We start from the raw sequence: 22851 nt of genomic DNA on the forward strand, positions 1-22851 counted from the left end.
GGGGGAACTCAAGGCTGAATAATGGAGCTGAGGTGCAATTACATTTGCATATTAAAATCTTTTCTGGAAAAAGAAAGTCAGATTAGGTTTCATCAACAGCAAGAGAGGTGGCAAAGGGACCATGATGCATGCTACTCGAAGACTGCAGACGAGGGGTAGAAACGGCTCTAGGATGTGCCAGTTTTAGGCTCATCGAACATACAAAAGCAGATAAGGAGGGGACAAGCAGCCAAGAAGTTTGGCAGCTGGTCAGACTTTATATATTTTAAAAAAAAAAAAAAAAAAAAAGTTTAGGGAACCAAGTTTGTGATGAGAGGGCAGACTGCCACCCCTGCTGATAAAACTCTGACCTCTAGTGGAGGAACTAAACCAGGCAAGCACATTTCCTCAGATCTTCTACACACTTCAGCGACCAATTAAACCCAACTACCTGAAACCCTGCACTTGCCCCTGCCACTTACTACCAACAGAACAGATGCACCCAGGTTTAGTTGGTCAGACTGTGGCTGGTTTAATTCCACAGATTGAGGTGGTTCTAAGATGTGCAAACAGTGACTGTCGGGTAAACCAGATTGTTCTGAATCTTTCCGTTAATCAAGCGTCTGAAAAGCTGTAAACAGCCAAGCTGAAGTCGAAAATGTGTTATTTACTGCAGTGATCAAAGAAACAAGACAGCACTTAACTCAAGCCACTTCGCATCAAGTTCTTCTACAATATCCCAATACTCCAGAGCACCTCTCACAATAGCTGATCACTGAACAGCAAGCATTCGGTGCAAGAGCCAGAAGAACTTCAGATGTGGTCAGAAGCACAGAACCAGAAGAACTCAAAGCAGCCGTACTGAGGTAGTGAAATTTTATTAACAACCCAATAATCAATGTAAAAAGATAAATATTTTCAGCATGCAAACTAATGCTACTCTACAATGAGCAATGCTAACTACACATCTTTCCACCTGAACCTGAGTCTGTAGGGAATGTATTATAAAATGATGCCATCGGTTTTAAAATCCATTGCTTATAGGAGGTTTGGTTAACAAAGAGTTTAAAACAGAAGAAAAAAAATATTAAGTTATGCACGCTCTCCTCGGATTCGCCTCGCAAGCTGGATGTCCTTGGGCATAATCGTGACCCTCTTGGCATGGATGGCACACAGATTGGTGTCCTCAAACAGGCCAACGAGGTAAGCCTCACTTGCTTCCTGTTAACAAAGATGAAGAGTTAGGGAAGCCACTGCATAGACAGTCCAACACACCGAGATAAGGGGAGCAGCAGGAAAACCTGCGCTCAGACCAGAGGTGAAGAGAAAAGCTTGCCTGAAGAGCTCCGATGGCCGCACTCTGAAACCTCAGGTCAGTCTTGAAGTCTTGTGCTATCTCCCTCACCAGCCGCTGGAACGGCAGCTTACGGATCAGCAGCTCCGTGGACTTCTGGTACCGGCGGATCTCCCTCAGAGCAACTGTTCCAGGCCTTTAGATTAAAATAAGACAGTGAAGTGGTTAAGGAGCGAAGGGGAACCGTCTTTAAGCCCTGTCGCTGAGTTCACTCACCTGTATCTATGGGGCTTCTTGACTCCTCCAGTAGAGGGCGCGCTTTTCCTCGCCGCCTTTGTGGCCAGCTGTTTTCGGGGAGCTTTCCCTCCAGTTGATTTACGCGCGGTCTGTTTGGTACGAGCCATGGTTCCTCAGACGCTGGAGAGTCAAAACACAAGGGAAAAAAAATGGTGTTAGTCGGAAACGGCTCCAGTTTCAGCCGCCACTAAAATCCCGGGGCGACTCCAAAAACCCGGGCTCGGTTACACTAGTCCCGATAAACTGGCGGTCACACGGGGTCACTTGTAAACAAGCCGACTCGCCCTCCAGCCCAGCGATGTGCTCGTTTCTCGCTCATTCCCAGCGGAGCGGACAGAAACACCGACCGAAACCCGGAGCTCGGGTCACTTCTGTAGCGCCGACAAAATGGCGGCGCGTGTACTGCTCTATAGTTCCCGGTCGAAACCATCACAACCGGCTACAAACCCGCCGGCGTGGGGGGCTCCTCCGGGGAAACCCAGACCACTTCGCTGTAGAAACACTCGGGGACGCTCGTTTTACCAGTAATAGCTGGCGATGTATGGACTCTGAAGCTACTCGGCTAACGCCACACCAGCGGTCAGAGCAGCGCTAACCGGTCTAAAGCGGCTAGCCGACAACACTCACGGAGGACACGGCGTCAAGACGAACACCCGGCTGGACATCACGACTACTGCTCGATATGAAAGAGGGCCACATGACGGGACGAGACGGTGCTGGGCTACCGACGACCGCTGAGCTCCTAGCCGGCCGTCCGGCTCAAACTCAAACGGCAACTTGCTCATTGTCTAAAATGGCGGGCAAAGAGGAGAAGAGCGCCGCCGCGGCTCCGGACCAACAAACACAGACCCGGAGAGGATCCCCACACCGACAGCTCGGCTCGGCTCCCCAGCCCGGTTAACAAACGGGTCCGAAAAGCGAAGAGATCTTAAACCGAAAGCTGAGTCGACTAGGAATCGCAGACAGCTGGTGTTAGTTAGCTAGCCAGGTACCGCCGGAGAGCTGTCGGGGAGTTACGGGTCAGCGTTTCACCGCGGAGACGCGCCTCCGCTGGACGCCGGACGAGCGCAAGAGCAGCCAGTTAAACACAACTCGAACCACCTCCAGTAAGACCCGGCTCGGTAACCCGGCTCGGTAACCCGGCTCGGTAACCCACCTCAGCCGCTGCGCTCTGGATGCCCGAATGTGTGTGAAGGCGACGGGGCGGCGTTTCGGGTATTTATAGCGCTGTTGGGACGCTGCCGCACACCAGCACCACGTGACCCGGGAGGCTCCTCCCACGCGAGTCACTGCTTAATATCACACGGGCATAAACTGATCCTCTGCCTGCGGGAACTTGATGGAGATTTTTATGCTGTATAGTTTGAAAATGTAAGCGCTAGTGTGGCATACGGGACCGAGGGAAGTGGGTAGTCCGTATGACCGGCTGCTTCGACTGGTGTGCAGTCCACGGGTTTCCCCATTGAATACGCTGTCAGGAGTGAGCCTTACACACATAGAAGCTATGATTAATGATTAATAATTAGGAGAAATAAAAAAACCTATTTAAAACGATGAAAACAGTCGCACAGCATGGTGTAATGAAACTCGCCATGTCGTCATCATTGTAGTGAAACTTGCCATGTCGTCATCATTGATCACCAGCACGCCTTTCACCTGGAAATAACTACAGGAATAAAAATAACTGCAGAACACAATAACACAGAATAACAGCCCCAGAGGGCGACTCATGAGATCTCTTTACTGTAAAGGGGGGTTTCACCTGCTGAGATGCAGGCAGAGGCATCCAGAGCGGCTCACTGTAGAGAACCGTGCAGACTGCCTTCCTCACAGTGGTGGTGATGGGAACCAGGGATCTCAGTCTTATGTACCACCCTAAACCCCCAGTGGGCCTACGTGTAGGTTTACATGTATATATGTGGTGTTAAAAGTGTTAAAATGGCCATAAATCCGGGGGAAAAGTTTTCATCGGGGACTATTTAGCCTTACAAGGTCCTGCGTGTACCCCCGAATTAAAGCCAGTCGATTAAAATGCATTTTCAGCAGAACCGCGATCAGCCCGCTATTTCACCCCACTTTCTGTCAGGGAGCTTTCGGGGGCGCCGTCTGGCTCCCACCGCCGCAGACAGCTCTGTAGGACAAAGCGTCTCACACCGAGCCTCTGACTCTGTTTACATCTCAGCCGTGTAGTTACGGGGGGCGTCTGAGAGGAGTAGCCCCGACTGGTTTTCCTGGCCTGTAGTGTTTGAACTAAGCACTGACGTATTTGCTTGTTTTCCGTGTTTTTCAGCCCGCCTCGCTCGCCTGGCGGTTCTCGTGTGCCGTGCCCGCCGTGCTCGCCGTGCCGTGTTCGAGGCTCCCGCCAGTTGCTGATATTGGCCTGGCAGCGGCGTGCGAGAGCGCGAGGAGAAGAGAGGAGCGGGCCCTCGCGCAGGCGCGCTTATTGTTTTGACTGAAAATGCCGTCGGTTTCGAAAACGGCGGCGAGCGCTTCTCCTCAAACCGAGAAACCAACCCACTATACGTAAGTAAAGTGAGCACTAAAGGTACCAGAACCGTGTTTTATTGACGTGTGGTGCTTATTTGACAGCGTGCCGTCTGACGGGCGTTTGCAGTGCGTGGTATTTCCACGTCCTCCGCGCGTTTAAATATGGAGCTTTTCCCTTTTGTAAATTCTTCCGAATGCGCGTAGCTCGCCTGTTTTCACGCGAGGGGGAAGAAAAGCGCCCCCGAGCCTCCGTCCGTCACCACACTACCGGGATGTGCTGGCAGCTTTGTTGAGCCAAAAGACACGAAAGTTTAAGCCGAAATGCCGCTGCTCGCCCGGAGCTCGCCGCTGGAGAGAGACTCGGCTCTGCCAGCGAGAGCAGCCAGTCGAGGAGCTCGCTCGCTAGGTGTAGCTAACAGGCTGGCTCGCTAGCCTGCGTTCTCTCCTTCCTCCGCCTCGGCCTGAATAGCTGCCACTACGCTGCTTACTTGGCGTACGCTGCCATTGGCTGACTGGAGCGGGCGTCGGAGATTGTGCGTAAGTTTTGTTGATAATCGCGAAATGCCCAGCGCAAGCTCGATCGCTTGTTATTCGGGACCCCGTGTTAAATCGCCAAGCAGACCCCCACATTAGTCGGAGTTTGGGCCGTAGGACCAGTTGACTGCCCCCCCGCGTGTCTCACTGTGGTCACTAGTACCGAATTTCTGCACGTTTCGGTGGGTTTTTTGAAGACGTGCGCCCCGCTTTAAACCCCATTTCGCGCTAGTTTGTTGTTCCGCGACATCACGCGCGGACTGTGAAGTGGGTTAATCACGGCTCGGCTCAGAAGTTCGGTTCTGAGAGGTTCTGTGACGTTTACTCGGCGTGTTTGTGTTTGTGCCGTTGGCGCCAAAGCGAAGCGCGCGCGGACTGTGCGTCTGTGTGTCGTGTGTTGACGCTGAACCTGACCTGCCGTTTTTCCCTCCTCCAGGTATCTGAAGGAGTTCCGGACCGAGCAGTGCCCGCTGTTCCTGCAGCACAAATGCACGCAGCACAGACCCTTTACGTGCTTTCACTGGCACTTCCTAAACCAGCGAAGACGGAGGCCGATCAGGAGGCGGGACGGGACGTTTAACTACAGCCCCGATGTGTACTGCACCAAGTACGACGAAACCACCGGCATATGCCCCGACGGAGACGAGTAAGTGGCTTCCGCTCTTCACTAACGCAGAGGCTCGGCGGGGGGTCGACCTGCGGGCAGACACCAGTGGTGCTGAGCGTGTCGTGTAACAGTGAGCTCGGCTCGGCGACGCTGGTTAGCTGGTCCAGAGGACAAGCTGCCGCCACCACGTCGGCCGTTTCATTACTGGCGCGCGCGTCCTCCGGAGCACAGCCGGGCTCGCTGGTCGCGGATGAGTGATGTGCTTTGTTTACCGCATGTGTAGCGAGTGTCGCACTAAAGCGTCCGCACGCGTTCCTGCGGCTGACGCGCCTATTGTTCTGAGGGAGCTGTAGCACACGCCCCTTCCATGAAGCGAGGAGGAAGCGCGGCCCCGCAGCGCCCTGGCCGGACGCGCGGCGCTCTCGGCGGCCTTTCTGGTGAAAACGCTCGCTGTTGATTTGACTGACACCTGCAAAGTTCGCGTGCCGCTTTCTTTCGCCTGAGCCAGCGCCGTCAGGGCGTCCGGGAGCTCAGCGGCTCCGGCACAGGCCGCGGCTACTGTGGCCTTTGTGCGGTGAAGGCCGGTCTGTTTCAGGGCTGCGTGGTCGTTTCTAGTTCGAGTGCGAATGGCCGCTGCCTCCTTCAGCCACCCCTCCCTTTCGGGGAAGTGGAGAACACGCCCCCTGCTTCCGGGCCTCTGATTGGCTCCGTCCTGCACGTAGGCGTTCCTCATTGGTCCGCGGCGGACGTGTTTACTACTCGCTGTGTTTTCAGGCCTGCTCGGCGCGCTGGTTCTCACACTTTCATACAATATCGCTGCTGTGGGAAGAAAACCTCGTACCTCCATTCTTCAGTTTTTGACATAATTTGAAAGTGTCTGTTACTCTTTACACTGTGTGTAAATTTTATGATGAGTGGCTTAAGAGAAATGACCCAAAATGACCTGGGAAAAATTCTGGTTCCATTGACTTACATTGAAAGTGAAGTATGTTTTTTCCCTCTCCTGTAAAGTTGCTGTTTTGGAGATGCAAGGCTTTCTTCCGACAGCAGCGATATGTTCATAATAAATGGTGTTGTTCTGCGACGGCATCAGATTTTATGTCTTAATGTCAGGCTTGAAGTTCTGTGCAGCAACACCAGTGCGAAGTCGATTCTACCTCCATTTATAAGCTTTTATTTTTCAGTGTTGAGAAACTCGCTGTTAATTCTGTGGACTGAAATTAGATTCGTTGAAGAGGAAGCCCTGAATAACTCTGTGGGGTGGAATAAGTGTTATGCCATGAGAAGAGTGATGTGTGTTGGGGGGTTTGAGAGGACTGTTTTGGTGAAGTAAAAGTCTGCTTTATGGTCCTGTTGGAGAGCAATGTGCCCGTTATCTGAATAAGAATATTCTGCTGAGATTTACTGTTTGTCTTTTGCAGTCAGAAAGCTTCATATAACTGGCTAAACTGGCTGCACTAAAAGTTATCCTCATATTAAGGTTCTGCATTATTGTTCATTTCATGCCTTCGTTAAATATTAATTACTTTTGCAAGTCGGTTATGATTAGAAAATGAAGCTGTGCTAGTTCGACACTGATGGGAAGAGTCTCTTGCACGTTCATTCGTCCAGTAGAAGCTGTCCTCTCGTGACATCACAGTCGTTGCCATGGCAACTGTTGCTACCTGAGCAAGATGCAGTTGCTATATTTGAGATTTTTTGGATATTTAGCTTTTTCAATATCAGACTGTAACCTGCCTGCGTGTGATTTATTATCTTGTCCCATTTTTGCTTTAGAGCCTGTTTTCTGGATTTTTCTTTGGTGCGTTTCTTAGTATGATTTGCTTCCTTTGTGCCTTCATAAAATCCCCCTTCTTGTCTGGGCAGCTTGCTCTAATCAGGTGGTCAATGTTTACATGCACAAGTGTGTATTTATGAGATATTTGTGAGATGGGCAGTATTTATTAGCAGAGCACAGTTGCTGAATTTCTGTATTGGGCTTTGGGCATGTTATGTATGTATATAACAGCACCATGGAGAGGGAGAATCTGAAAGCTACAGGTTGCATCTTTGACCTCCTGTTGCGGACCACGGTGCTTTCAGAGCACCGACAGTCTTTCAGTGTTTTGTGATATCAATCTTAAACTGATAATCGTCAAAGAAACATTTGTGTAAATCACAATGTCCGTCTGTGCATAGGCTACTCATGTGTTGCATGTTGGCTAAACAGCCAACTGGGGTGCTACATATATATCAAAATAATGGTTTTAGCAGCCCTTAAAAGAGAAACGCAGTTTTTTTTCCTTTGAAACGGAATAAAATCTGATCTATCATAATTTACAGGTACCAGACAAACAGAAGTAGTTTGTTAAGGACTTCTGTAACTCGTAATGCTGTAGGTACAGGTATTTCAAATAGCTTGCTGCAGCTCCATCTACAAATATAGTAAGAAACGCTGTAGATGGAAAGGGGCCTCTTCTGCAAGTGGGCTGATATTCCCTCTTAGTCGCACAGTCTCACTGCTTTTTCATCATGGGAGTATTGCATTATAACCATGTAGATAATCACTTTGTTTCAGTAGTTGTGATCAACTCTTAAGGCAGATAAGTTGATGAAAAATCATGTAGTTTATTACAGTGTGTTATGAACCATTTAACAACTAGTTATTCAGACAGTCTTTGAAATATTGGAAGAAACGTCTAAAATACTTGCTGGTGAGTGTTGTGTATATGAAAATGTTAATTATTGCAAGTAATTTCAAAACTTTAGTATGATAGTTTGAGTCTTGTAATTTAAAACATCTCTGTAGCTACTGCATTAATGCAAGGCGTTGAAATAGTTTTAAGACTAATGTGTTTGTAGGCCTACTTGCTATATATCTGTTAATGATCGCAGTCCATTTTATAGTGGAATAATGTACTTTTAGTGTATTTTTATTTTATTTTATTTTTTTGTACTTGAAACAAAAATAGTAGTGAGCCTGCTGCTTCCCATAAGCCGAAGGAAACGGGGTGGAGATTAATTCATACCAAATGTCCTGAAGTGATGAGTTTCTGAAATGTTTGTTTTTTAGGAGAAACATCTTGATTTGGTTCCTATATTCATCCCTGTTTGGGAACACAGATGGGCATATTACATTTACACTGACCAATAAACTGTGTACTAACAAAATGCCGAACCATTGTAGCTTGTGTACTGTTATACGCTAATGCCATGTGTCTGTGGCATTTCACACACTATTCCTGTTGGGCTAAAACCAACACTTGAATTCATTCACACACTGAGTGTGAATTGCCCGTCTTTCAGACACACCTTGGAGTATGAACTGCTCAACAACTTGACAGTTTAGGAGCTCATTAACTGTCAATTGGGAATATGTAGTCCATATATTTGCAAAGCTGAACTCCGTTGACTGTCAGTTATGTGGCTGCTGTGCTGGAGACGGGCTGTTCTACTCTATTACACTTAACACCTGTGCTGCACAATGTCACTTATAAAATTAATTGTTGTTGTAGTGTTGGCCTTCGCAATACTGATCTTGCAGAATGATAAAATGTGCAAGGGACAATCTGTAATCTGTTCCAGACAAGTGTTCAGTGGGTGTTTTGGTGAATCATGGCATTCATGTAATTCAACCAAAATAATTTTGAGCCAAAAAAGTCCAGGCCAGTCTTTAAGCATGTAAGACACCAGTTTACCAAAGTTTGTAATGTACTGCGAGTTATTTCACCGTAGTTATAGGGTACTTTGTTCATATCATGATCAGGATTAGAATTAGAATTGATTATTTATCAAAAACCAGGCAGCCTGTAATTGGATACTACAATAAAGTTATGATTTTGTTGGTTAGTTCACAGGTTTTTGTCATTAAAGAGCTCTTATTTTATTTATTCATTTAATAACTGATGTGTCCTAATAAATTCTTCTCCTTTCATGCTCATAGCTGCCCTTACTTGCACCGGACCACTGGTGACACAGAGCGCAAGTACCACTTGCGCTACTATAAGACTGGCACTTGCATCCATGAGACAGATGCCCGGGGGCACTGTGTGAAAAACGGCCTCCACTGCGCCTTTGCCCATGGCCCCCATGACCTCCGGCCGCCAGTCTATGACATTAGGTAAGGGATATGACTGCACTGCACATGTTCAAAAACCTGAGGATGTTTTGCAAAACGTAGCGCGTTGATTGGTGGTAGCACCAGGAAGAAGTTGGCATTTGCTTTCGCTTTGCAGAATTGAAGTAGTAAAATTCCTGTTTCTGTGGAGGCAGGGGATTTCTGCGGCTGCTTCTTCCATCATGTGATTTAAATGCTCTGCACACAGAGCGGACGTGTGCATTGTTTTGCTATGGTGTTTGCAGCTTCTCTGGAAATCCCTCCAGGCTTGACAAAGTTTTGCTGTTGGTTGGCACTTTGGTTGTACTCTCATCTGATGTGCGACTGAGACAAACCACAAACTGCAAAATGTGCCTGCGCTTTTCGTGACTTGCTTTGATTGTAAAAATGTAAACCTGCGCTTAACCCCATTTATGAAACTCTGAGAGTTTGTGACTTCTGTCACTGGGCATGCATGTAAATCTGGCCTGCAGCATTCTACCGAATGCCTAGATTCACAGAGAGTGAGGCTCACGGGTTGAGGAACAGAAAATATGAAGACATAGATATGCACTCTCGGCAGTTGCCTAGCAACTGGTATGTGGAAATCACTGCTGCATCCCTGTTTGAGGTTTCGCATCCAGAGCTCAGAGTTGCTGGTTCTGAATGCTCTCAAAGCTGATCTGACTTACTTAAGCCTCTTCACAGAGAGATCCAAGCACAGGAGGCTTTGCAGAATGGCCAGTTAGGCTCTGGAGAGGGGATTCCGGATCTGCAGCCGGGAGTTCTGGCCAGTCAGGCCATGATCGAGAAGACACTTATTGAGGACCCACGTTGGCAGGGTGAGCCCTAGTAACTCTTCACCTCCTGCGTGCACTTGGCCAAGGAGACAAAAGCCTGATGTGTTCAAACAGGCAAATATGAAGCCTGCACAAAGCACATTTTTGTAACAAGAGACATTTGCTTACCCCCCCCCCCCCCCCCTCTTTTTTTTTACCCCCCAGACACCAATTTTGTTTTGGCCAACTACAAAACGGAGCAATGCACCAAGCCCCCGCGCCTATGCAGACAAGGCTACGCCTGCCCCCATTACCATAACAGTCGAGATAGAAGAAGAAATCCCCGCAAGTTCAAATACAGGTAAGACCAGGATGCTGCTGTAAAGAGAGTAGTAATGCTGAGTGGTACTGCTAATGTTTAATTTGACAAGATGTTCCAAATGTATCACACCATCATTATAAACTGTCATTTATTAGATACAAATAGCAAAATGCACAATATAGAAATAAAACTAAACGTGCTGCTTGGCTACAAGGATGGTACTGTTTTATGAAATAGGATGTTATGGATTTCAAATTTCTGTTTTTGGTACATCCAGCATAAACATTATCAAATCCAGTGAAAACAAATGTGTGGCACCATTAGCTTAATGCTAACACAACACAGGAAATTGTATTGAGATGCTAGGGGAAATTAGCATTGTTTTTGAAGTGGTAATTTGGTGAGCAACTGCTTACAAGGAAAATATTTCTGCATCAAACACTGTTTCATTATTATATGGCAAAATAAAGTTCATGAAATGACCATTCTGAATGTACAATGATGGGCGATAGAAAGTCCTTGTCTTCTTTCAGCAGGCCATTATTGCTTGGCAACAATAGCATACTATAAATACACTATATTTCCAAAAGTATTCGCTCGTCTGACTTCACACGCATATGAACTTGAGTGACGTCCCATTCTTAATCCATAGGGTTTAATATGATGTCGGCCCACCCTTTGCAGCTATAACAGCTTCAACTCTTCTGGGAAGGCTTTCCACAAGGGTTAGGAGTGTTTATGGGAATTTTTGACCGTTCTTCCAGAAGCACATTTGTGAGGTCAGACATTGATGTTAGATGAGAAGATCTGGCTCACAGTCTCCACTCTAATTCATCCCAAAGGTGTTCTATGGGTTGAGGTCAGGACTCTGTGCAGGCCAGTCAAGGTCTTCCACACCAAACTGGCTCATCCACGTCTTTATGGACCTGCTTTGTGCACTGGTGTGCAGTCATGTTGGAACAGGAAGGGGCCGCCCCCCAAACTGTTCCCACAAAGTTGGGAGCATGAAATTACCCAAAATCTCTTGGTGCTGAAGCATTCAGAGTTCCTTTCACTGGAAAACGATGGGGCCGAGCCCAACTCCTGAAAAACACCCCCACACCATGATCCCCCCTCCACCAAACTTTACACTCGGCACAATGCAGTCAGACTATGCACAGACAAGCACCGTCTCCTGGCAACCACCAAACCCAGACTCGTCCATCAGATTGCCTGACGGAAAAGTGTGATTGGTCACTCCAGAGAACACGTCTCCACTGCTCTAGAGTCCAGTGGTGCCGCTTTACACCACTGCATTCAGTGTTTTGCATTGCGCTTGGTGATGTAAGGCTTGGATGCAGCTGCTCAGCCATGGAAACTCGTATGCTGTTCTTGAGCTGATCTGAAGGCCACATGAAGTTTGGAGGTCTGTAGTGATTGACTCTGCAGAAAGTTGGTGACCTCAGCGCACTATGCCCCTCAGCATCCGTGGACCCCGCGCTGTCATTTTACGTGGCCGACCATGGTACCACGCTGGAATTCACTGAGCTCCTGAGAGCGACCAAGCGACCTGAGTGCTCGGTTTTATACACCTGTGGCCATGGAAGTGATTGGAACACCTGAATTCAATGATTTGGATGGGTGACTGAATACTTTTGGCAGTATAGTGTATATTTCTTAGTGGAATAATTGTTTCTTGCTATTATTATTAATTATAGTTCAGCAGGAGGTAGTGTGCCCAAATGAAAAGGTGGGGGGGATTTGATGTAATGCGTAAAGGTGGTCTTAGCCGCTGTGATCTGTGACAGGTCGACTCCATGCCCAAGTGTAAAGCATGGTGATGAATGGGGAGAACCCTCAAAGTGTGAGAGCGGGGATAGCTGTCAGTACTGCCACTCTCGCACTGAGCAGCAGTTTCACCCAGAGGTAAGGACAGGGTGATCTGTCTTTTTCAAAGTGTAATATGTGGAAGACTATCTCTACCTAGAGCCTTTACCAGTGGGTGTCATTTGACTGAGGCCTAAATCTCTTTGCAGATATACAAGTCTACAAAATGCAACGACATGAGGCAGACTGGATATTGTCCGAGGGGGCCATTTTGTGCTTTTGCACATGTAGAAAGTAAGTGATTTGGCAAGGCATACATCTAAAAATGTACCCCAGTGTATGTCAATGTAGTCTCTATTGCATCTGTACAATACAGTTGATTAACACAGACAACAGCCCCCACCCTTTCCTCTGTAAAAACAAGAAAACTTGTCAACGCAAGTCATGCATCTACTGAACAGAAATATAAACAAGCCTTTTGGCTTTGCTCTCATTTAGCAATTTTGATTTTAAAAAGTCTTAGATTTTATTTCTAGACATTTCGCATCATCACAGGCAAATACTAATATGAGAATTCTGTTTCATGACCCACTTTGTTCTTTCAAGATTTCAGTAAAATCTTTCCAGCAAAAAGTGTTGTTTTATATTTTTGATCATTATATAATAGAAGCTAATAGGCAATGATTGTCCATGGTAGTCATCTGTATGACACTTATAGCCCACACATAGGTTGTGGAAAACTGTTTAGTATTCCTTTAGGAATTTGTGTAAAGGTTATGTCTAGTATTACATTTTCATTTAAAATATGAGTTTGTTTTGCTACTCAGGGATTCCGTCTACAGATGAGACCATGAGCACTCTGCTCACAGCGATGCAGTCGGGCTCTCAGGCCAAGCTGGGCTCCCAGCAGTATCCCGAGTGTCCCATCAGTGAGTTAGGTGGCACCACAAATTCCATCACCAGCAACGTGAGCAACAATGGCCAAGCAGCAAACGTATGTGATCTCCTGCCTGTGCTCACAGGGTGCACTAAGGGGAAGGGGGCATTTAGCCGTAGAGTCATAGCAGGTTAATTCAGTTTTTTCCATCCGCTGTGCTGCATATTTTGGTGTTTGCTCTAACATGCGATTCAACAGATCAGTTATTTAACAGCCATTTCTGTGGGGAGCTGGCTGTGCCACTAAAATGTGCAGGACAGGAGTCCTCCAGGCACCAGGGTTGGAAACCACTGGGTTAACTCAATACATTGCAGTTGTTGCAACGGCTCTTTTCTTATTATTTTAGTGGTGTTTGGTTCTATCAACTTATATTTCTGTTGGTTTGAGTTGCAGTTCTTTTTGTTTGTTGCAGTTTGTGTTTGAAAGGGGAGAGTTGTACAATGTGGGAGAGCATGTGCATTTTAATTGGAAATAGACTTGGATGAAAATAGCCGTTTCTGATCAGATTGAGCTCCCAAAGCACAGCCAGCACACTCTCTTTAATCAGTAAAGAAAGACAAAGGCTATGCACATTCGGCTATTTAGCCACTTCCGAAAGCCCTCCATTAAGCTCCTTTGTGCTTCTCTCCTTCAGGTGTCATGCTCTAATAGTCCAACTGTAACGCCAAGCTCAGGAAGCACCAGTTCATTGTCCCCAATTGGACCCATCGGCAGGCCCAAAAGCTTTACTAATGGTAGCTTATGTTCAGAGTCCACCACATCCAGTGTTTCCTCTCCGACGTCTAACTATCCCAAAGCTCCGGGCTTTGAACGCGAGGATCAGGTATTCCACGAATCGCTTCTCTTTCCGCTCTCTGAAAAGGCCTTTCCTCCAGGTCTGCAGGCGTGCCTGCATAGGGCATGACACATGCTTCAAGCCCTTCTGTCCTCTTTGAGTTTTGGTTCCTTCAGTTATTTATTGCCCATTCACTTATTTATTTACTTATGTTTTTCATTTGTTTGTGTGGTGCCACAAAATAACGTGTTAGTGCTTTGGCTTTATGTTGCTATTTCACCATTGCTGAAATTTTTGACAGTCTGTCAACAGTTGGGGGTACGCACTCATTTTTTCTCAAGCTATTTCAGACGATGAAATGTGTTTTTCATGCAGCAGATATAACGTAACAGTTCATAGAGAATATTATTATTTAAGGAAATCATTTTAAGTATGATGACTATTTTCATATGCCATCTTACATTTCTGTAAATATTATAAGCACACCTGGGTCATATTACAGTCTTTAATCCAATCCGAGAGTTCGCACAGATAAGACAGTGAGGTGTTCAGCTTAATAATAATGTATTTACTCATTACGTATGAACACATTTCCTCATTAATTTATCTTCATGTTCCTCAGTAAATAGTGGCACTCAGTTTACAGAATGGCTTGAGTTGCATGAGATCAAGTGATGGGATGTGCTATCTGATTTTAGGCAAAGAACCAGAAGGGCCTGTCTGGAGACAGTAATCAAAAGTTAATGGACCAAGACAAACGGGTAAATACACGTAGTCCTCAAGTACATTTTATACAGACGGCAAAATAAAAGCAGGTTTTATCAATTAATGCTAGTTTAGTAAGGTAAAACTGCAGAGCGTGCAGAAAATGGTAAACTCATGCTAAAGGCCTTCTGACACAGGTGTGGATTTGTAAATATGACTTGCTTCTGTCTACAGAGCCACAGTGGCATGTTCTCTGTGGTGAACCCACTTGCGTCCAGCATAACGTCGAGCATCACCTCAAGCTTGGCCTCCAGCATCGGCTCCGACAGCTCTTCACCCACCACCTTATCAACCATGAATGCAAAAGCCACCCCTTTCTATCCAGGGAGCAATACCGTTGAGTCAGTAATAGGTATGTGATAATCCCAAGTATAACTCCTCATCCTCATTGATTCATTCCTTCAGCTCTGGGTATGAATGTATTGGATATACTGCCAAAGCCTGGGAGATACGTTTAAGCTGCGCTGTAGCTGGTCTGAGATGATGGCAGCGGGGCAGTGCTTTTGGGTGACGTTCAAGGTGCTGGTCCGTGTGTGTGTGTGTATGTGTGTTAGCTCAGCTAAGGCTTTAGCAGTAGATTAGCAGCCAGTGAGTGCACAGAAGCTGTGGAAGAGCTGTGGCAGACAGTGAGTCAGCACTGTGCTGAGGGGTACGTATGGAGCTGCTTTCTCCTTTTAGCCATCAATGTCTGAGATCATTTCAGTTTTTATGTGGTTTCACCAACTGACAATCTTGTAGATTCTACTTGTGTTTTAGAAATAGAAAATGAGCATTAATGTTTGTGCCCTTAAGTGGTCTTAATGTGAAAGGTTTTGGGTTCTGATGTGACTGTTATCAAATGGTCTGTGGTCTGAACTGTATTCATTTTTGCTTTTCTATCTTTAGGGTCTGCACTTGACCTGAATTTCAGTGACATCAATGTTGCCTCCCTTGACAAAGAGCTAGAGGACCAAGACAATAATGGCCTTGGTTTAACAAGTAAGCAGTAATCATCCTTAGAAAAGTTGTATTGACGAACATTTGGCTATTATTGTTTTTCAATTCTTTTTCATTCATATCGTCTCTTTTTTTCTGCAGGTCAAAGGTTGTTAGGAGGCTCCGCGCCTGTCAACATTCCTGGCTCCCTGGCACGGTCTTCCTCTCTGCATTCCTCCTCCTCGCTGTCCGCCTCCCCTCTCAGCTCTCTGTCCCAGTCCCTATCCCAATCCCTGCTCACTGGAATGGCCCCTCAGCAGAACCAGCCACAGGCAGTCAAAGCTGAGCATGGCCTTCTAGGGACACCTACATCCACCCAAAACTCTTTAGGTAGGAATTGCTGAAGATCGTTGTGTTTACATCTGCTTTATGGAATGTGTATATGTCACTGTCCCAAAGAAGAATAAAATAAATAAACTTTGTGTGAAAGTGTCCTGATGAATGGACCAATAGAAATGTGCTTGGGATAAAATCTTTATACATTAATTTACATTAAAAGATTTTTTTTTTCTTCACTCTCCTGTCAAGTTGCTATTTTGGAGATACCAGTGCTTCTTTGAACAGTAATAATACATTGCAGAATTTTATACTTAATAAACAGGCCAGATAATCTCGTTCTCTTCAATTAATTGCCTCTCTTAAGCTGTTTTGTTGTGTTTTGTGCAACAGGTTTGAATGGCGGAGCCGGAAGCATTTGGGACTTTGTGAGTGGCAGCCTCTCCCCCAGCCCCTCTCCTGTGTTTAGCAGCCTTAGCTCCAGCATGGTCAGCTCCAGCAGTGCTGACCTGGGTCGCCTGCTGCGGGAACTGGACGAGGCTAAGCGGAAGATCAAGCAGTGGGAGGACGCCTGGCACCAGGTCAAACAGGTCAGAACTAAAGCTTGAAATGTCATCATTTCTCAAATTTGTCAAACTCAGATATGGTTCAAACTTCATGTTCAGGTTCCTTCTGAACACATTTTGTTTGAATGGATTTTGGCCTCATACCTTTTTTAATCTGGCTGGATGTCTACCATTGTCACCATGGCCAGCGGAAAACAAGTTTATAGAGACTAAAAAAATGTGGAAATTTACACAGCTAATAATTAGTTTGTTCATTTTTTTCCTTTATTTTTATTGATGATCTGAAAGTGGCTGGTAGCCGTTAGTAGGCACCAGCATTAGGAACGTTGAGTTTTATTTTGGTCTCTTGACTGGTTGTGATCTGGTTTGGGTAAGGTTTGTCCTCAGTGTTATTGGGATTCAAAACTTGGCACTGTCGGTCACCTTAAATCAGTTTTGATGCAAAACGTTCTTGCAGTGTCCCAGTCGGAACACCTTCTGCACTTGTCCCTGCTCATGAGTGCATTCATTGTGTTTTGATAGTTTACATATAGTTCACAGTGAGTCAACAAGGAAGGAAATGGCTTCTCTTTGAAAATGTTAATCATCCTGACTGTCTGGGCTGTTTATTGAAGGCATGCGAGGTGTGGCAGAAAGATGCCCAAGAGGCGAAAGAGCAAGCAAAGTCAGCCGAGGCAGAGCGGCAGCTGGCCGAGCAGAAGCGCGAAGACACGGAGCGCAAGCTCAAGGAGCTGCAAGGCGACTTTGACATGCTTTGCCGCTCCCCCAACATGCCTCTCCTGCGCAACTACGGGGACCTGGACCAGCTTCCACTTGCAAAGCTGCACTCCATTCAGAGCCAGCTGCGCTCTGATCTAGACCTCATAGACGGGGTAAGAAGGGCGCGGTCCCAGCCGACACATTTACCATGTCACATATACACACACGGCAGTTAGATCGGAGTTGCCCTCAGTAAGCGCAGCCAGGGCTACAGCATGTGCTTTCACCTCCATGTCTGTCAGCAGTGCATGCGTCACACTGAACAGTCCTGACTGCACTAACATGTGACTGATATGAATTCTTCTTTTTCTCAACACAGGTAATATATCAGCTTCAGTCAAAGAAATGTATAGTTTGCCAAAAGCATGATCGTTGCATTGTCCTGCAGCCTTGCCAACATTATGTACTTTGTGAAAACTGTGCACCTAGTAAAACAGAATGTCCTTACTGTAAGACAAAAATATTGAAGTGGTGATGTACAGCTATTCAAGGTACTATTTAAAGATATAGCCCTCTGAAGAACTACTAATACATATAATGCTTACAGTTTCTGCATAGCATTTTTGTGTTTCAGTATTTCATATAGTGATTAAAATGGATAGTTTTATTAGAATCTAATAAATGGTGTTTGACTGATATATAAATCAAGTACTTAAATGCAATACATGTTTTGTACTAGCTAGTTAATTCATTTTCAGCGAGCATTACAGTTTCCATAGAAGAAGAACCGTCTTGGCATTCATAATCTGATGGCCCTGATTTGACTGTTAAGTTCAGAAGCGTCAGTCAAACATCATCGTTGCTACTAGCTGTGTGAAGAGAAATTGATTTCTTGTTAAAAAGCACTTTGTTGACCTGGAAATTTGTCAAAAGGGTATTTTAGAAATTTTGCTTTAAGCTGCTTTTGTTTTTTTTTTGTTGTTTTTTTTTTTTTTTAACAATGTTTTTTTTCTCCCAGATACGCTAATGTATGAAGCTTTTTGTGTGTACTGTGAAACATAGTAGAATATTTCATATTTCTTACTGTTAAAATCATGATATAGTATATTGTTAGTTTTTGTATAAAATAGTACTAAATGGGTTACTACTTTTCATTGTTACTTTCATTTTTCAATCAGAATAAGTGCAAACTTTGAATGCATTTTAGGTATAACCAGCAGCTGTAATATCAGTAAGGCACATACTGTATGCTAAGGCATTTAGTAATTTCTCTGTATTTTGGTGATTTATTGAGTAATACGTTATGTAGTTGTTTAAAGGAGCACATGTGTTCTGAAGTCCTCGGAGACACGCTGACTTGCGTAGGACTTCTAGCCTTTCGGATATGTTTGCTAGAACGTGTCTAATTCTCGGCCACTCGCTCTCAAGTGCCTTGCCTAATAGAATACTTTAAGCGTCTGTGAGGAGCTTTAGGATTGTAGTGCAAACACCCACAGGTAGTCTGTGCTTGTGCAAAACGTTCTGCAAAGTATGTATTTCTCATTGCTCTCTTGTTCACGTTGTGAGCGTCTGCCGGCCCAATTCTACACAAAAGTGTTTCCTCAATATTGAATCGTGGTCAGTGCCTGTGCTCTGACACTTACTAAGCTTATGTCTTCTGTCCCCATTCCTCACGTTTCCAATGAGCAATGGTGCTTTTTTGGGTGCAGCTTCGGTATCCTTAGAAATGTTGAATCATCTTTGATTTAAACGTTTAGGAACATCCAAATCAGGAAATAAATGTGTGTATTTCTTTGATTTTTACAAATTTAAAACTGGCTCTCTTTTTACATTAGTTTTTTTTTTTTTGTAATGTTTAGAATTGTAGTGCTCTGTAGTGTTTACAGATAAACGAATCCATTGTGTTTAACTATGGTTTAAAATTTCTGTTTTCTTTCCAAATTCGACAGTGTAATGTGCTTAGGTTAATCTAATTGAAATGACCTACTACTGTGTTATCTGAACTAGATTTCTTTTCTTTCTTTCTCTCTTTCTTTCTTTCATTTGTTTGGTCCTTTAATATTACAGCAATGAGTTTGTGCGTTAAACAGTCAGGTACACACAAATGCAAGTTTCTTTGACATTGGGATGAACGGTTTACTTCTAAAGGGATAGCGATTCAGGATCTAAAGGCCCAGACCGAAGTAGTTTATTTCAGATCTCTGAAGAGCAGGAAGTGTATATATTGTTTCTCTTTGTCTTGCTAATTTTTGTTTTTTTCTTTTCCCTTTTGATTCTTTCTTCTGTGAGGTCTTTTCTTCAACGAGGTCTGTATGTAAGTCATGAGGCTCAGTACGCCGTAGAAAAACAATCATTGCATGTCTCGGTGTAAGTTGTGTTAACCAGCTAAAAGTCTAGATCACACTGCCAGATGTGTTGGTGTCGAGCTGCCGAGGCCAGGCGCCGAGCCGGCACCGCAGCCGGCAGCACGGAGGTATTCTATAGTTCTTTACAATACTTCAAAAGCTTTGAACTGTGTGATTGATCCAGTTTTACCTGAATTGAGGCGATGTGGAGTATGTCTGAAACAGTTGTTTTGGATCACACTGTAGTATTGTAACGTTTCGTACACTCTGGTGTTCAAGAAACTCTTTTGTGTTAGGTATTTCATTTTAGGTGTGGTTGACAGTTTTGTCTTTTTTTCGGATGTTAAAGGCTGTTGAGGGATTTATGTCCTCTTGTTGGGTTCCTGGACCACATTTGTAGGATTTAGATAAGGTAAATGATGCGATTGCTGCGTCTGGAATGTGGCAGGTAATTTACAGAGAAAAAGAAAACATGGACTTGACTCAAATGAACCAAAGTGTTAATGTAGTTTCTTCTTGTTTTCACTTTCCGAGTTCAAATTATAAATGATTTAGAATTACTACGACAGTCTTTTCGATGTTTGATTTGACAGGAAAACTATGCCAACTGCTTTTGCTGACAATATTAATGGGATTTAAAGCTTGTTTTGTAGTTTTACCAAAGACCTTTACTGTTTTTTCTTGTTTTTTTTTCCCCGGTTTATTTTTTATAAATATTTCATTTTAGCACTCAATTGGTTAGACGTCGGATTAAAAAAAAAAAAAAAAAAAAAAAACGAACAAAAAAAAAAAGACCAAAACTAGTACCTTAATTATACTGATCTGTGCATTTGAAATGACTCATGGTATAAAAGTCGTAGTCTTCAGCTTTTTTTTTTCTTTTTCTTTTCTTTCTTAGTTACTCAGTGAAAATGACAGTAATATACTATTGAATTGGCTGTTATCTGTAGTGAAGGAATGTCATGGATATGAATGAAATTTGTGTTAATATTCTTAAGTGGCCATATGAATTAGTGCTTATTTGAAGTATATCATTTCTTTTTTATGCTAATAGTACTTTATAGTAAAATTCTTAAAATCAGTTTTGAAATATTAGTGGTTGTGCACTACTTGTATGCTGTCAGGAATTTAAGAGTGTACTTGGACTGTAAGGTGCTTTCTTTAGTTTCCATTTGACTGGTGTTCATCACTGGTGATCCATGTTTTTCGAAATACCTTTTCTTGTGTTAAAACTGTAGACCATGGTTTTGTGTGTGTGTATATGCATGTTTTATATTTATATATATATATATATATATATATATATATAACATGCATATACACACACACACGTAGACCAATTTGTTGTGAAGTTAAAGGGGCTCTTGTATAGCTCGTAATGGCTGATGCAGACAGTGGGCTTTGTTCATCAAAAGAGCATTGAAATCAAATTTTGGCCTTAAATTGCACTTAAATTGGCCGTTTTTGCATGTCGTATTATTGAATCACCATGCTGTGTGATTAATTCACGTGTTTGTGGTTATATTTCAGATTGCTACTAGTTGGTGTCTTGCGGAAATTATACTCGTGTAAGAAACAAAATGTTAACAAATTTGTGCCTTTTGTGTAAAAAATCTGTTTGTAGTATTTGATTAAGTGGCTGTCTTCAAAAATGAGCCAAATTTTTGTGCCTTGGGACATTTTCTTCCCGTACTCCTTGATGTGCAGGTGTCCTGCTGTAGATTTCTACACATTTTTATTGTATTAATGACTACTTTCATGCCTTCATCTTTTGGGAAGGTGCAGCTTTAAGCTTCCCGTTACGAATAAGAAAGTGTCTCGTATTGCTTGCGCGGACACTTATTGGCATGTTTTTCAGTACAAATAATGTATTGCAGAAAATGATCACAGCATATTACTCCATTTGGATCATTTCAAGTATGACATGATTAGTCAGTTTCCATCGCCATGGTGATTTTCTACGTTGATGCATTTTTGTCGTGACTGTGTTAAGGACTAATTTGTCATTGAAGGTGTTAGTGGTGAGACTACAAAAAGCAGAGAGTCAACTGCAGCATGAATGAAGACTTCCCCCCCCTTTGTCATGTTTGTAGTCCCCTCACTCTAAATACCCCTACGTCTGTGTCAGCCATCACTCCTTCTGTTCTGTGTTAATAATGCCGATAATAATTCTACGTGAAAGGCCAGGCAACTGTTATTAAAGAAAAGCACCGAGTAGAAAAGTTTGTTCTTTAGCGATGTGTAAATTAACTGTAATGGAGATGTACCATAATGCTCTGCAGTGGAATAATCTTTTTTTTGTGAATTGTTTTCTTTTTTGTTTGTTTGTTTATTTTATTTTCTATCAATATTGTGATTATTGAACCTGAGGATTTATGCAATCTTGTACATACATATGTATGAATCTCAATCTGGTTAAATTTAGCAGGATAGCTAGGAAAAAATAATACCTATTACAACTGTAAACATTTGTAGAAAACGGACAAAAAAGATGGCAGAATTGGAACCGCTGTTCCATTGTTCAAGTAATGTTATGATTAATCCAACATGGAAACCCTGAATATTGAATGTACCGTTCAAATTAAATCTAATATGGGTCACTGGAAAGGAAAGAAAATGGAGAGCAGTTGATCTATGATGTAGCACTAGTTTTGTGAATTGCGATAAATGACAAATAAATTTTTAAGTTAAACACAAATGCAGTTTTCAAGTTTGTGTATTTATCAATGTAATGATTAGATGGGAATAAGAGATGTATTTTCTCAGGGCTTTACAGGATAACTATAGAATAAAGAGATGTCCGATTTTCAGAGGAAGCTGCAGCTCCGATTTATTTCCTTGAAAGGTCAGGATGAGTGACCTTTTATAATGAAGAAACATATCCCTTATTTTGGTACAGTATGCATTGATATATAGAACAGCTTATATTCTAATTAGTGTTTAACTATACTATACAATTTACTGTCAGTATAATACTTTGTGTATGTGATGTCTACACAAGACCTTAAAACATTTACTCGGGTTCTCTTAAATTTATGGAGGCTTCTTCATGGAACAGTTGAGTGCTTTGATGGAACATAAGACCTGAATGGATTTTCATCACTAAAAATTTAAGTAAGACGGTATTATTTATAATGCATAATCTTTTATTCATAGTGTATCATTTAAAGTTGTTAACACTTGTGTACACTACAGCAGTTATGCAATGGTTTACAGAATTCATGGAATTATTTTTATCATATTGGGAATTAAATAATTTTTGATCTTTAACCTGGTGCAAGTGTGTTCTTTTCACTGAACCTAGTGCAAGTGTGTTGCGGTTTCATTTAGACT

The 22851-nt window shown here is 43.7% G+C and overlaps 2 protein-coding genes across 5 annotated transcripts; one reads left to right on the forward strand and one right to left on the reverse strand.

Moving 5' to 3' along the window:
* Positions 1-838: 838 nt before the first annotated feature.
* h3f3a (H3 histone, family 3A) lies at positions 839-2844 on the reverse strand. Of its 2 annotated transcripts, none has more exons than XM_017707565.2 (4): positions 2727-2844; positions 1550-1690; positions 1316-1469; positions 839-1200 (listed from the first exon to the last, which is right to left on the reverse strand). In XM_017707565.2, the coding sequence occupies exons 2-4, from the start codon at positions 1675-1677 to the stop codon at positions 1072-1074; spliced, it is 411 nt and encodes a 136-aa protein (XP_017563054.1). In that variant the 5' UTR covers positions 1678-1690; positions 2727-2844; the 3' UTR covers positions 839-1071. The 2 variants fall into 2 exon arrangements, with proteins under 2 accessions (XP_017563054.1, XP_017563055.1); XM_017707566.2 differs by lacking the exon at positions 2727-2844 and adding an exon at positions 2198-2335.
* unkl (unk like zinc finger) lies at positions 2565-22788 on the forward strand. 3 transcript variants are annotated; one of them, XM_037535487.1, is made up of 17 exons: positions 2565-2676; positions 3861-4093; positions 5028-5237; positions 9121-9297; positions 9982-10115; positions 10278-10413; positions 12162-12279; positions 12390-12474; positions 13008-13174; positions 13752-13940; positions 14591-14653; positions 14832-15009; positions 15543-15635; positions 15735-15962; positions 16302-16498; positions 17089-17346; positions 17553-22788. In XM_037535487.1, exons 2-17 carry the CDS (start codon positions 4029-4031, stop codon positions 17706-17708), a joined length of 2454 nt encoding a protein of 817 aa, XP_037391384.1. In that variant the 5' UTR covers positions 2565-2676; positions 3861-4028; the 3' UTR covers positions 17709-22788. The 3 variants fall into 3 exon arrangements, with proteins under 3 accessions (XP_037391384.1, XP_017563047.1, XP_037391385.1); XM_017707558.2 differs by lacking the exons at positions 2565-2676; positions 13752-13940 and having other exon boundaries at positions 2974-4093; XM_037535488.1 differs by lacking the exons at positions 2565-2676; positions 13752-13940; positions 14591-14653 and having other exon boundaries at positions 2974-4093.
* Positions 22789-22851: the final 63 nt, after the last annotated feature.

Source organism: Pygocentrus nattereri, chromosome 27 (assembly GCF_015220715.1).
Source record: "Pygocentrus nattereri isolate fPygNat1 chromosome 27, fPygNat1.pri, whole genome shotgun sequence".
Classification (NCBI taxonomy): domain Eukaryota; kingdom Metazoa; phylum Chordata; class Actinopteri; order Characiformes; family Serrasalmidae; genus Pygocentrus; species Pygocentrus nattereri.

Coding starts and splice junctions, on each gene's coding strand:
- h3f3a (XM_017707565.2), bottom strand. CDS start 1,677: ATGGCTCGTACCAAACAGACCGCGCGTAAATCAACTGGAGGGAAAGCT. Junction 1,470..1,549: donor AAGAAGCCCCATAGATACAG/GTGAGTGAACTC, acceptor TTTAATCTAAAG/GCCTGGAACAGTTGCTCTGA. Junction 1,201..1,315: donor CGGCCATCGGAGCTCTTCAG/GCAAGCTTTTCT, acceptor CTTTGTTAACAG/GAAGCAAGTGAGGCTTACCT.
- unkl (XM_037535487.1), top strand. CDS start 4,029: ATGCCGTCGGTTTCGAAAACGGCGGCGAGCGCTTCTCCTCAAACCGAG. Junction 12,475..13,007: donor TGCTTTTGCACATGTAGAAA/GTAAGTGATTTG, acceptor TTTGCTACTCAG/GGATTCCGTCTACAGATGAG. Junction 16,499..17,088: donor CCTGGCACCAGGTCAAACAG/GTCAGAACTAAA, acceptor TGTTTATTGAAG/GCATGCGAGGTGTGGCAGAA.